Raw genomic sequence first — 14351 nt, forward strand, 5'->3', positions numbered from 1 at the left:
GCTTTTTCCTCATCTTTTAATGCTGTTGCCTTTCCATCTCTCAAGATTGGATATCCATACTCCCTTTTTATACCATTCATCCTTCTAATCATTGACCAAACATTGTGTATTTTTGTCTCCCTCCCTACTGGATTACAAAAACCCCTCCAGAAGTCCCTCTTTGCATTTTTAATTGTTCTTCTTACCTTAGCTTGTAATTTTTTATATTCAATGAAATTCTGAAAACTACGATTCCTCTTTAATATGTTAAAAGCTTTATTTAATCACTTTATCACAATCCTTTGTCCAACAAGATACAATCTTCTTTTCCCTTCTTTCCTCTTTATCGCCCAGTTTGCTGCCTCTAAAACTGCCTTACAAATAGAATAATTTAAATCATCAACCCCAACATTCATATCAATCTTTTGCATTTCACTAACTAATCAAAATGTATCCCAATCTGCATTACTGAAACACCACTTCTGCACACCCCTATGTCATGTTTCTCTACACTCAGCTCTATCTCAGTCATTATAGGATAATGGTCACTGCCTACAGTTGTCTTTTTTTATTACCTGCCATGAATAAATACCTGCCAATGAGTGTGACACTAATGTAATGTCACTTGCTGATTCTGCACCTGTTCTAACTTTCACTCTTGTACCACTTCCATCATTCAGACACACATTTTTTTTTTTTTATCTCTATCAATCACTGCTCCATTCTGATCCTTACAGTTACCCCATAATGTGCTGTGTGCATTAAAGTCCCCACACCATATTACTTTCCCACTTAAATATGTGCCAAGTTCCTCTACTGATAACAGTGTTACCCGGATTCAAAAAATTGACTACTCTGATGCTACTATATCTTGACCAGATTTTCATTACAAAGTATTCTGTGTTCCTATAGCTAGGACTCTATATTGGGTTCCTTGCTTTACAAATTTTACAAACCCTCTTCCATTACCCTCATTTCTATCTCTCCAGACATCATCATAACCTTTAATAACAAAATCCAAAGTAGGTTTAAGCCAGGTCTTCTGAATACAGATTATTTATTTTCGCATTTTTTGATGAATCCTTTGAGCCCTTGTCCATTTGCAATCAAACTTGTGGCGTTCCACAGTGATCATACTGTCCTCTCATCTCCCTCTCCTCCAAGTCTTATATTGATATGTTCCCGAGATATATCTTTAATGCCAAAAGACCTCTCTGCTCCTTTCACAATTATTATAAGTTTCTGTTTTGTGTTTCACTTGATCTATGCAATTTATAACATAGGCAATAAACAAAATCATCTTCTCCACTGTCAGTCCTGTATGAGTTCCATGTGTCTGCACGAAATCTGATGTTGACATCGGTTGAGCCTTTCCTGTTTCTTCTGTTCCCTCTTGACAGCCTCGGTGTAACTTGCGATGTGAACTACTTTAACTTGTTTGACCTCCATGGCCTTCTTTCTGACTTAACAACCCCATAACTTACCCCTTGCTGCCCCCCACAGTTACTGCATTTATCCTACACTATCCCCACATTCCTCATATCTGTGTTCACCTCCACACACACTACCCATTTCCCATTTGCAAACTGTAGTGATGTGCCCATATCTTTGCCATTTATAGCACTTGAGGGGCAGCGGAACATATGCTCTAATCTAATAGACTGAACATCCTTACAGAATATGTTAGCATTAAAAGACTCAATTATGTTTAGATGGGAAATTCAAATTAGTCAACCTGGATACACAAAATCCTTATATGCAAATTCAGGAACCACTCTATTGGATTTTCTTTCAGTGTAGTGAAGAAAAGTGAGAAAATTATAAAATGAAAACAAAAACACTTTTTCCAAACTTGAAGCTCAGTTTAATTCACCAAAATCAGACAAATTGTATACATGAGACAAAAATCATTACTGTGGAGGTTTTACAATAACTCGTGAGCAGAGTAAAATATGTGCAAACAGAATTTTGTTTAGCTGTAGAGCCACAGTAACTAAAGATGCATATATCTGAGTAAATATAGTTATTTTACACAACAATGCTTTGGTGACCTATGTATATACTCTTCTGCATATTTATATAAAAACATGGAAAGCATTTAAATATCATCACTAGAACTAAACATAAAAACAGAGGTCAGACTATTGCACAACAGCCAGGTGAGGATAAAGGGGAGTGGTTACTGTTGATCTGTCAGCAGCATTTAGGGTTTTCTGCGCCTGTAACAGAAAACCGAGTGAATCACAATCTGTAGTTATGTATTCTGAGAGAAAACTACACTTTACTCAGAGGCAATGCAGAAAGTTGACAGCTTACTTGGTGACTGCATGATGCTCCAACCCAGGTCCCAAGTTTGATCCAGCCCTCATCGCCACAGCCACAGAGCACTGCGAAGAGGGAAAAGATTAGGACCTAAATCTATTTGCAAGTGTTCTGAATAGCTCAGCCTCGAATCTGAGGAGAATTTTTTTAAATCAGCTTACCCTCGTCTCCACATCAGTCAAAGCTCCATCTCCACTGGCTGACACGCCTTCTGAAGACTTCCTCTTCCGCCTTCAGAGATTGATACGTAAAAACATTAGCACACCTTCAGCAGTTTGGAATCATATTTAACAACTTAAAAAATGTAAGACTCAGGAGGCACGTTAGGTAATGCATGTACAATTATTAACAATATTAATATGTTTGTTTGTTTTTTTAAACTGGATACCAAACTGACAACAGTAGTGAAATAAGCTAATCAAAATGTCCGATGCCGTGTCCTGCTGTCATAGAATAAGGGATGTGTCTTTGCTCAACTGAGCTGTCAAGTTGATCTCAGTCAAAGACAGACAGGAACTGGATACCGGTTCCTGTCTGGTATCTGTCTGGATACCAGACAGAACAAGGCCAGCACAGAAAGCAAATCCAGTTTTTTTGTTATCCTGTTATTAAATGCCTTTGTTCCCCTTTTGTTAAAACATAGAAAAACACTACACAAAAATACTGCAAAAGGAAAAGGTTGCCTTATAAGTGTATAAACTCAAAATGCACATTTCACTTAAAAATTAAGATGTGCAAATGTGAATAAATCAACTTGTTCGAGATATTCCTCTCCTGCTGAGAAACAACAAAACAAAAGAAAACTGCACCAAACACCCAAAAAATAAGAATAAGTCGTCTCATCAGATACTGATGCTTATTTCCTATATGCCACAAAAAAAACAACAACAACCCTTAACATTAAAATTCAAGTGTATTCAAGGATTTCAAGCACCTGTATAAGCCCTGTATTAAACATTTCAATATATATTTTTTTGGTTAAGGTTATAAATTATTACCTTGGGACTGTAGTGAGCTCCTGTTTCAGTGTCTCAATGTCAGTGAACTGGACAGCTTGCCCCCCTCCTCTCGTTTTGATGACATCGCCCTAAAGAAAAAACCCCCAAAAAGAACCACCATTAGATATCTTTGTTATTTAATATTTAATACAGTGCGAAGCCCTTCTTGTGATCAGTAATTCAACCATCACAAGAGTTTCCTTTCTAAGGATAAGCATGCACGCTACTACAATCATGCAACAGAACATTGAGAACCACTTTATAGAAATTATTTAAATTCACTTCTTAAAACGGACAAACTTATTCGAGCAAAGTGTAAAACAAACAGTTACAAAACCACACTGACTCAAACTCAAGTTGGCAAATATGCTGCTGGTTTGCTGAAAACTTGCTAATATAAATGTCTGCATGAGTAAGGAAGTGTAACCAAATATATCATTCTAAATATCAGTAATATGCTGTGCTGCATACTTGACCTTTATAAGTTTGGTCTGTATCTCGCCGTCGGAGGCAACTTCTTGGTGCGTTAGCACGTATCTGTCACACTTGGACAGAGCCTTCTCGCTGGGTGCAGACACCTGGATGGCGTTGGGGATGACCGGCTGCAAAACTGTGCCCAAGTCCATGCTTGACGATGGCTTATGGTCCACCCACTTCTCCCCACCAGCAGAGCGGGAACGACGGTGACGCGGGCGTACTGGTGTTGTCGTCTGAACAGATCAACAGGAAAACGGTTTAAAAAGGGGAAAGAAAATAAATAAAAAAAAAAAAATCCAAAGTGAACAAAAACACAGAACTTGACAAAGCATTACAAAGCTTGACAAAAGAAATCATAAAACTTATACATTTTGGGGGGCAGGGTACCCCACACTCTAAACTTGTAGGAGCCAAAATCCTGACACATTACAACCTCATGCTGCTGCCTTTAGCTAACTCACTGACCCTGTATCTTCTTTCAATTAGGTCTACATGAAATGAAGGGGAAGGGAAGCAGTCTCTCTCATCCACTCTGCTCAAGCACACAGCTCTCCTCCTGGCCCGGCTGACTGAAGTGCCCGTTGAGGCCTGGGGTCTTGTGGGTGTTCTTGTGGGTGTACTAGGGGAACTGTAACCCTGCATGCTGTCCTGAGCTGCCTGCTCCTCACATGCAGATCTAGCCACAGACAAAAAGGTACTTCTGCTGGGGACGGGGCAGGTGGGCCTTGGGTTCGTCTCATCCTCCTCATCACTAGCAGCACTGCCTGACTGTGACTCTGGCTTTGGACTGACATGAGGGGAATCGACTGGGCACTGGAGAGTGAAATGGAAAGACTAAATGGTCACAGTTAGACATGCAAAAATTAGACGTTATAGGAACGGGATACATTCACAGTCTAATGTAATCAAATGCAGCAACCACTTTATGTAAAGTACAAAGTTCATGTTTTTCCCCATACCTGGTGAAAAACATGAACACTGAAATGTATATTTACCTAAGCTGAGCTAAAATGTTCTGTGAGTTGATGCAAATTTATCTGCAACATAATTCATTTTACAGTTTGTCTTATTTGTTGTAAATTCAGTATCTTTGATTTTTAAAACTATAGATTCAGACCAATAAATTTAGAACAACCTACTGAGAAATCTACAGCATCAAAATAACTCTTACACATTCACCAGGAATGTAATTTCCTCAGTTTCACAGTGGTACTTAATTGCTGAAGGACTACATGATCATATGCATGAGGCGTTTATTATAACCTGCCTGCTGCTGTGGCACTGGGATTAGTGATGTTAGTAGATTAAGAGAGACGAGTGCAGTAGAATTTAACTTTGAATGGGCAGAATACCATTCAACACCCTTAAAAACATTCACCATTATGGTTTTTAAACAACATACAGGGACAGGTGAGGGTGATGCTGATCTCTTTGGCGGTAGGCGGTCCTCTTTGGAGGGTCGCTGAGAACGGGGCTGATGCTGTGGTTGTGGTAGAGGCTGTGGCTGCGTCTGACGGGGTGGAGGTTCAGGGCGACCTGGAGTCTTGCTCTCTGTCACGATGGCCTTGAGCTGCTTCAGCTTTTCGTCTTTCACCCACAGCTTATTTTGCATCTCAAGCTGCAGTGCATTAACACGTCTCTCCTGCACAGTGAGGATATTGCAAAATGTTCAAATGCAATATTATCCAAGTTGCTTGAATAAGACAAATTAGCTTCCACTATAAAGACTAAAACAATGACCAACAAGGGCTGTTTGCAAAACTGATAGTAAGATCTAAATTTTACACACATTTCAAAGTAGGTCTTTTTTTGTTTGTGGTCTTTATTGGAAATCTATATATTGTTGAATAAAAGGAAAAAAAAGATATTTGAAACTCACACATTCTTTCTCCCACTTGAACTGGGTGTCCGAGATCACGCCATGCATGCGCTGCTCCATGCGTCTCTTCTCTGACAGCTCTCTCTGAAGCCTCTGCTCTCTGGTTTCCAGCTCATGCTGCAGCGAGCGCTTGTCATCTTCAAAGATTTTAGTTGTTTTCTGCAGGATGTCAATCTGAAACAGAGACATTAATATTAAAGAAAAAAAAGTGACAACCTTTAAATCTGCAGCGTGAATGGATTAGTCTCCCACCTTGTGTTCTTGCATCTTTGTTTTCTTCTCTAAACGTTCAATCTCTGCCTTGTTGCCTTGGATGATTTTGTCTTTCTCTATCAGTTTGCCGTTTTGTTCCTGAATAAAGTTGTCTTTGGAAATTAGGCTGGTATCCAGTTCTTGGAGCACAGGCTTCATCATGTTGGCTGAAATAACATCAAGAGAAATGTGAGCCAAGAGAAAGACAACTATTCAAAAACTGATCTTTCAAAGCCAAAAAGTATCAGGTGAGCTAAAATGAGAACAGACACCTATTTTACTGTAGTCCTTCATCAGCATCTGCTTGATCCTCTGCCTGTTCTTCAGGGCTTCAATCAGCCTGGGCAGCGTGATGTCATCATGTGGGTCAGTCAGCTCACAGGAGGGTAGAGATGGGAGACTGAGGATCAGAGTGTTTGCAGCAGGAGGCATGTCTACAGAAGACAAGGAATCACAAGTCCTTAAAGCAATTGTGTGGTTGTTAATAATCATCACACACACAATACTCCACTATTAAAACATTTACACAGTAGTAGTTCAGATTAATTCTGTTCAATTTTAATGGAAATTACATTTGCAAGAGTTTGGCTTGTCTGTTAATTTGCATGTTTTGTGTTTCCAAAGAACTTGCCCAAGGATATTTGGCATGCAGACTGAAGCAGCCAGGGTTCGAATCACCAGCCTTCCGATTAGCAGATGGCCTGCTCTTCCCCCTGACTTACAGCCATCCCCAACTACAATTCTCCTTGAGATGATAAAATGAAAAGTCCATGTAAAAGCTGCCACTGTGCAGCCATCTTATTTGGGCTGTTGTTTTGAAGTATCATCTAAATCATTGTTGTAATTTCAGAGAAATGATGCAGTATCCTGACATTTCTGGCCATTTAATATACAATTCACAAGCAACTGATGACAGTGGGAAGAAAAACTTCCATTTAATAGGAATAGGAATGAGGGGAAGAAGACAGCATAAAAGATGTGCTGTGGAAGAGAGTGAAAAGAGGTAAGTCAAGAAGATTGCTCAGTGTATCATGGGAAGTCCACAGCAGCCTAGGCCTACTGCAGCATAACCAAGCAGCATAATAAGGGACAGTTTATGGTCATCAGATGAATACCAAACTATAAGAAAGTTTTAAGCCTAATCTCAAAAGCAGAAAGACAGCATCTCAAATTCAAACTGGGAGCTGGTTCCGCAAAAACAAATATGCCCTCTTCTGAGTTGCTGTTGACACTCTCGCTGCAGAGTTCTGGATCAACTGAAGGCTTTTCAGGGAGCTTTTGGGACCGGTTGATAATGAATTACAAGAGTCATAGTCATAAATGCATGAACTATTTTTTCTGATTTTAGAGCTATTGCACAAATGCAAGAAACCAGTCCTACATATGTGTTTAATATGTGCAATAAAGGACATATTCTGGTCAAAAATTACTCCCAAGGTTCCTCACAGTGTTACTGAAGGTCAAGGTAATGCCATCCAGCTTAACCTTGGTTTTATCTGAATTTAGAAGCACACAAAAATGTGTCCAATGATATTAGTGAATATAACAACAATTAGCAGAAGTGGAAAACACACTTGGTGTTGCTCTTGTTAAAAGGTTGAGTGTTCTTATATTTCGGCTAATCTTTTGATTAACAGGATGTTTCACACACATACCAGGATCTATGGGGCCACCACGTTCTTCCAATCTGCGAGACAGCTCATCTTTGAATGCCTGGTTTCTATGACGACGGCCTGGAGTAAAGCCACAGATTGGTCTGTCCACTGGCCTGGCCACTTCCACCTCTTGGGTCATCTCTGCAAACCGCATCACCAGCTGCACAAACAGAGCACATGTTATATGTCCGGGGGGGGGGGGGGGGGGGAAGAAAGGGGGGTAATTAAAAAGTAACAAAGTAAGAGGGCAGGGTCAAGTTACCAGGGTTTCCTCATAGTCATCAGTCTTGGGATTGACACAGACAACCATTCTAACTTTTCCCTCTCCATCGAAGTAGTTTTTAAACAGGTGGGTTATTTTGGAGTCTCGATAGGGGACCATCTGGAAGAGAAAAATATCAATTATATACATATTTTATCAGGAAATGAAATCCAAGTCCATCTTCAGTTTGGCAACACATACCTTGTTTGTGCCACACATTTGGTTTTCTCGAAGTATCTCGATGCATGTCCTCAGATTCAGCAAAGACTGATTTATGTTACCTGAAAGGCAAAAAGTGGTTAAAGCTCAAATGAACCCCAGCTAAATCAAAGTCCATAGGCTTGTATATAAACAGACTTGTCTTAACAGATGGCCAGCAGGAGACAGCCCTTGTATGCTACATAAATAAGTCATATATGAATAAAAGAAAGTGACAACTACTACTATTCAGGTAATCTGTTAACAGACATACGTGTGTTTTTTTTCTATATCTTGTTTTGTAAAGTATAACTAGTTTAAGCATATTCTTCTGGAATAAAAATAAGTTTTTAGGACACTTTTGGCTAAATTGTAACTGATAAAAAAATCAGCAGCCACTTTTATAATGTCCATTATTTTGGAGCATTATCTAAATTAAAGGTCACCACTGCATTCAAAACTTCAAGCAATTCTGCTTCAAGTTTACCGAACTTGTCCAAAATAAGGATTTAAATATTAACAAACCTGCTTCACGTATACGAGTGCCTTCTGCCCCTGTCCTGCCAGTTCGCTCGCTTCCTGCCAAGTCCACCAGGCACAGCTGACTAACACTTATCTGGTTCTTATCCTAACAATCAAATTAAGAAGAAAAATATTTGTCAATTATGGTTTATCCAAGTATGTTACCAACAGGGCTCTGGTGTGGGGAAATTTGGTTCAACTTTTAGCTGACCTGGAGAACGTTGTCGCCATCTGCATCAAGAGGCGCCTGAGCCAGTTTAATAATGAACACACTGTGGGAGCGACTGGACTCTCTATTCAGCCGGGTGTTCGCAACCTTCCTCTTTTTTTGACCTGGAAAAAACACAGTACAGGCCATTTCTAAAACCATATTTCTTTCCAGACATTTTTATGCACAATTTAAAAGCCAAACTATTTCAGACACAAAACTCATACTGAGCATTCACATTCCTCAACAACCTGCTCAGAGAGAAGATTAACTGAGGTCATTTACTGGCCAGAGCCGAACCCAGAGGGCAGCAATTCCAGGTCAGTCACATCTACGATCATCACTGCAGGGTACTTTATTTTTTCTTTACATTCATATGAGAACAACTCACCTCTCCAGAACACTTGAAAAGCCTCCTCGGAAGATTTGACTTCAACCTCCAGACAACCGGCCACATACATGATGTGATTCTGATCCTCTCTGAGGACTTTAGACTGAGGCGGTCTGCATTTAGAAAATAATCATATTAGGGAACTGCTTTTCCTTCAATCTGCAAGATGTTGCATACCAAGCATGGCAGGGAGTCGAAGACATTAATGCTGGTTGTTTCCAGCCACAGAAAGTAACCAGTTACAGTCATAAAGCATCACAAATAGATGTAAGAACATTCAGCGTTGCCAGAACAAACACCAAAAGCAGCAGGGGGAATATAAGGATTTAAGGCTAAAGTAACACTCATCAACACTGGAGACATTACCTCCCATCAGCAACTCTGTTATACATGGTTTGTGCGTGGTTCAGAATGAATGTGTCCAAAATACATATGTTTTACCACTGAATGTGCTCCCAGATTTATACTTTTTGCATGACGTAACTCTGAATTTTGGACTACAGCTGATTATTTTAATAATCAATTCAATTATTTGCAGACAAAATAACTGATAACTTGAGCTCAAAAAAACAAGAGAAGCTTCAAATTTTGCACACCAATCATCCCAAAAATATAGTCAGTGTACTATTATTTAAAAAACAAAACAAAACAAAAATCATCAAAACTCATTTTTATGACAGCAAAAACATCTGTGAAACTTAGGAAATGTCTCCAACACTGACAGGTTACTTTTTTTGCACATCTGTATGCAACAGCAGAAGCTCAGCTAAAAATCAGGCTGCTACAAATATTCACTGGTCACATACATCAACTCGGTGTTCTGGCGCACTGGTGTGCCTCCACCATTCCACCTAGTAAAAAGAAAAGACAACAGTTTTGTCTCCTGGCTAATCTGCCATAGAAAATAAACTGAACTACACCTAATATTTTACTCTATTACTCTAATGAGATAAAACATGATCCACATACATACTGTACACATGAATTGTGTTCCTTTTGTTGTATATTTTTCTAAACTCACTTTGGCTTGATTGCATCTTCCTGAGTTTCCTCCAGGAGATCATAGATGTAGTTGTTGTAGATTTCTACGTAGGAGACGAAGACGCTGTAGCTGCTGTCGTCATCCACGCCATCTGATTTAGAGGTCTCCTCTGGCTTAATCATGTCAGCAATTTCAGGATCAGCCTTTAGCCTAAAAATCAAAGTAGAAAGTTGCACATTAAAACCAACATCCCACTATACTCAGAACTGAGGCAACAATGCAAGCTTAACAAACCCAAAATATCTTTCTGTTAACTAGATTCACTTATCCTAACATCACCAGTCAGGTGAAACAGTGACACAGAAATAAAGTCTTAGCAATTTTACAGTGCTGATTCTTCCTAAAGGGTAAGAAAGACTCTTGAATCAATTGGCCAACAGGTGACAATTTGATTTTAATTCTAATTTTGAACATGATCTTCTCCACAGCAGTAGCAGCACAAGTTACTCTGGAATAGTTAATAAACCTAGGACTGACTTATTCAGGTAACTTCCGGTTACCTGAATAAGTCAAAGTCCTACTTCACAGACAGTGATGATTTTTACAACATATGTTTCGTTTCTTGCCATTCCACTGGATGGATAAAATGGGTCTAATAAAATCTAAATCTGTGTCAGGCTATAGAACATCAGTTTGAAAGACAGATTATTTAGTTGTACAAAGTAAATGAAGTGTAAGAGCAAAAATGTGTTGATAATTCTTGTCATCCATGACTTTTACACTGTTGAAATGCAGGACTGTACGGCATGTCTTTATTGTCAAATTTGAATGCATAATTTCATGTGATATTGGGATTTGGAGTTTTGCAAAATTTTGCTGTAGTCTTTCTTTAGCAACAAAGCTCCAAGTCAGTAGGCACATCTCACCATGGGATGTAGATTTTTGGATTGCTGACCGCAGATTCCACCACATCTTTCTCAGTAATGTGAACTTACATTTCACACCCATAATTAAAAAAAAAATGTAAAATGTGCCTTTACCTGGTGGAGGGTGTTTTAGGAACAGACAAGTTGTTGTCCTGCCTTTGGCGCTCCAACAAAGCATCTACTTCAGTCTGAATCTCAATACTGTTTTTCTCATCAGTCTTAAATACCTGAACAAAGAGAAAAAAGGAAATTAAATTAATAAATAAGCAAATTACTCAGTTATTCTGGTGCCAAACATAATTAACCATTTTTATGTGCCATTTTCGTACATATCTCTTGGCCTGGTAAGGACCTATACTGTTGAAAATCATGTCAAGGGAGCGAGGCAGAAGTCCACCCTGGCCTGGGGAGCCTGTCATGGTGAAAGTCTTTCCACTTCCTGTCACCCCGTACGTGAAAAGCAGACCTGACACAAACAGAGAGGAAATCAGCTGCCAATAATGAACTCAAGGCTAAAGTAGGTTAAAATGCAGCTGTTAAGAGGGGAAACAGGTCACTGTAATTTAAAATGTTACTGTACTTTAAAATAATCATTGCATATTACTGATGTGGCCTTTGCTTTTACCATTTTTTCCACGGATGAGGTCATCAACAAGAGGTTTCGCCACATGCTCAAAGAGCTCCATCTGTGATACTGAAACTCCAAAGACTTTTTTGAAAGAGTACTGTGTCTGTGAACCAAAAGGGATTACAAAAATAAATACATAAAATAAATAAATATACGTATGCATGCTTTGCTTGTTCTGGAAGACCAAAATCAACCATGTGTTATTTTTTCTCTTGTACTTTCTAAATTCTTCAGCATTTCTGGGGATACGCCTGAAATGAAGCCTTCTACAAGGCTAGACAAACCACTTCAGCTATGCTCATTTATTACAGAGGATGAGTAGTTCTATTCATATCTCCTTCTCGATGCCTAATCTCCACTCTTGAAGGAGGTCATCTAATCCGGTCTGAGAACACCTTGTTCCCCACATCTACAAAAGTTCAGTAACTCCATAAACAATGCATTGTACAATTTAACAGATATTGATACATCAAATTATAACAGACTATATTTGGGATATGGAGATGCAGCAAAATGATGTGTACTGAATAAGAAGGGATTGATTTTTATACATGATGGTAAATAAGTCAATCTGGGTAGTTAGCTAGCATGGTTAAGACTGTTTAATATTCAATCTGATTGCTTCCTACTTTTGCATTCTCACAGCTCTTTTTAGCTTTTTGTTCCATACCACTAGGTGTGTCTATATATCTGTTTCCCACTATCATGTGCAGTTACCTGAAAGACCTGTGAGAATGCAAAAGTATGAAGCAGTCAGGTAACTGCACATGATAGTGGGAAACAGATATATAGACACACCTAGTGGTGTGGAACAAAAAACTAAAATAAATAAATAAATTGTGGTCTTCAAGGCATTTGTAGCTATGAGAGGTGATAGCAAAAGTCACAACAAACTGGGAAGTGTGCCCCCACCTGTCCAACATCACTACATCTCATGTAAAATTACACAAAGAAAGGCATCAGGGCAAAACAGGCCCAGTCCTGGCACTCTATCAATGGAGGGAAAAACAAAAATGGAATCATTTGTCTTTAACAGTCGTAGAGTTTTATGACACAGGAGTAAGCTACGAAATTTCCAACGATGCAAACAATATTTATGACTGGATTTACTTATTGTTGTTTTCAGTCTTTATGCAGCTTTTCCTGACAGTGACAGAAACACATAATCTCACTACCTTTAATCAATTACTACTCCAAACTTATCGGATTTCTTACCTCTTTGTATTCTCCATTGCGGTTTGTTTTGAAGCCCTCCGGGATGTGCATCTGGATGGTGGTACTGCTGATCACCTCAATGCAGCATTCCTCATCCTCAGCTCCCAGGGGTCGCACACGGCAATATACCTGAAGAACAAAACAACACACATTAAAACAAGCTCTAACGGTACATTTTGAGCTCGTTACTACTGCAAAGGTATTTAATTTGCCCAAGAATATCTGATGAGCGATTAAAAAAAAAAAACAAAAAAAAAAAACAACAACCACCAAACAGACTCTGACATTCTTGGATGCAGTAGGATTTTTGCTACCATTTGTTTCAGCTTATTACCACTTGGTGAAACTTTTAAACATACTTTTATTAAGAAACTGAGGAGTCTCGTTATTCACAGCCAGAGTCTTTATACTGTTGGGTTTTTTTTAAAGAACAAAAAGGGGGGGATTTTGGTTGGCCCAAAAAACTGAGGAGAGATAGCAATCGAAACTTTTATTGCAAAAGCTTCTTCTTTCTGCTGCTAAAAGTCTAAATCTGCCTTTGAGGAAGAAAAGTGATGGCTGCAGAGCGAAACTGTGGGCTCACAGTCAGGTTGAAGAGAAATTGTCCAGAAGAATTTTCACTCTGTCAGTAAATTACTCCACTCTAGGTTCAAACACTCCCTCACTGGAATGTTTTCTCTTCCACCCAGTGGAATGTATGAGATTCACATCTGTGCTGTCTGCCAAGTTGACCTTCTTTAAGAATTCAGGGACACTCACCCCAACTGGGTCCGTTTGGTTGCTGGAGGGTTTTTTTGGAGGATGCCTGCGGGGGGGTTTACCCTTCCTGTAAAAGTAAATAAATACATAGTCATTAACAATTCAAACACACTGTAAGCGTTAACCATTAATGACTATGTGATGGCTTAACAAAGCCTGTTGTTAGACGGCTAATTAGCCCCCTGCTAACGGTAAAGCAGAGAGTCAACGTCCGTTGGTAACTCCTTAAACTCGCCATTTCGTGACATGGTAAAACGCATAAACAATACAGCCTACCAGCGACATATATAATATAAACTTGTACTTACAGTTGTCTCGTCATCGTAGCGTGGTGCCTGTGCTGGTTTCACTGTTTCTGTTTGTCTAGTTTTGAATCTTCCCTCCGCCTCAAAGCCTCAAATCAGCTACTTTTTCAAAACGGACCCGAAGCAACCAATGGGATCTGGCAACGGCAAACACGTGTTTCCGCCTTCACCTCCGAGCCTTCACTTCCGAGCCTAAACCCTCCCCCCCCCCCCCCCCCCAACAAACAAAAAATAAATAAATAAATAAATAAAAAGTTGGCAAATGCAATAAAAATATAAAATATAATGTACAAACGTCTTTCAGCCGCTTTCATTCTTCATCTTCATAAATAGTCCTTGATGTCTGCACCAGCGAAATGTAAATCCTTTCTTTGTTTTACACAATTCTTAAAT

General features: G+C 39.2%; 1 protein-coding gene and 1 non-coding gene across 4 annotated transcripts; both read right to left on the bottom strand.

Annotated features, from left to right (window-relative positions):
* Positions 1-1820: 1820 nt before the first annotated feature.
* On the bottom strand, positions 1821-14150 carry LOC147324765 (kinesin-like protein KIF23). 3 transcript variants are annotated; one of them, XM_086298799.1, is made up of 24 exons: positions 13962-14149; positions 13654-13720; positions 12895-13023; positions 11677-11782; positions 11381-11517; positions 11166-11278; positions 10165-10335; positions 9950-9994; positions 9144-9256; positions 8756-8877; positions 8548-8650; positions 8026-8105; positions 7825-7944; positions 7563-7722; positions 6180-6341; positions 5908-6074; positions 5656-5829; positions 5179-5418; positions 4242-4610; positions 3776-4009; positions 3300-3388; positions 2463-2532; positions 2296-2366; positions 1821-2198 (listed from the first exon to the last, which is right to left on the bottom strand). In XM_086298799.1, the coding sequence occupies exons 1-24, from the start codon at positions 13973-13975 to the stop codon at positions 2183-2185; spliced, it is 3072 nt and encodes a 1023-aa protein (XP_086154925.1). In that variant the 5' UTR covers positions 13976-14149; the 3' UTR covers positions 1821-2182. The 3 variants fall into 3 exon arrangements, with proteins under 3 accessions (XP_086154925.1, XP_086154926.1, XP_086154927.1); XM_086298800.1 differs by having other exon boundaries at positions 4242-4589; positions 13962-14148; XM_086298801.1 differs by lacking the exon at positions 4242-4610 and having other exon boundaries at positions 13962-14150.
* On the bottom strand, positions 9004-9101 carry LOC147324766 (Z30 small nucleolar RNA). Its single transcript, XR_015130668.1, has one exon. It is a non-coding gene; the product is annotated as a Z30 small nucleolar RNA (small nucleolar RNA).
* Positions 14151-14351: the final 201 nt, after the last annotated feature.

This window comes from Aulonocara sp. 'chitande type north' Nkhata Bay, linkage group LG7 (genome assembly GCF_057382095.1).
Source record: "Aulonocara sp. 'chitande type north' Nkhata Bay isolate Kocher_YH1m ecotype deep benthic linkage group LG7, A_spYH_male_GT1.1, whole genome shotgun sequence".
Classification (NCBI taxonomy): Eukaryota; Metazoa; Chordata; class Actinopteri; order Cichliformes; family Cichlidae; genus Aulonocara; species Aulonocara sp. 'chitande type north' Nkhata Bay.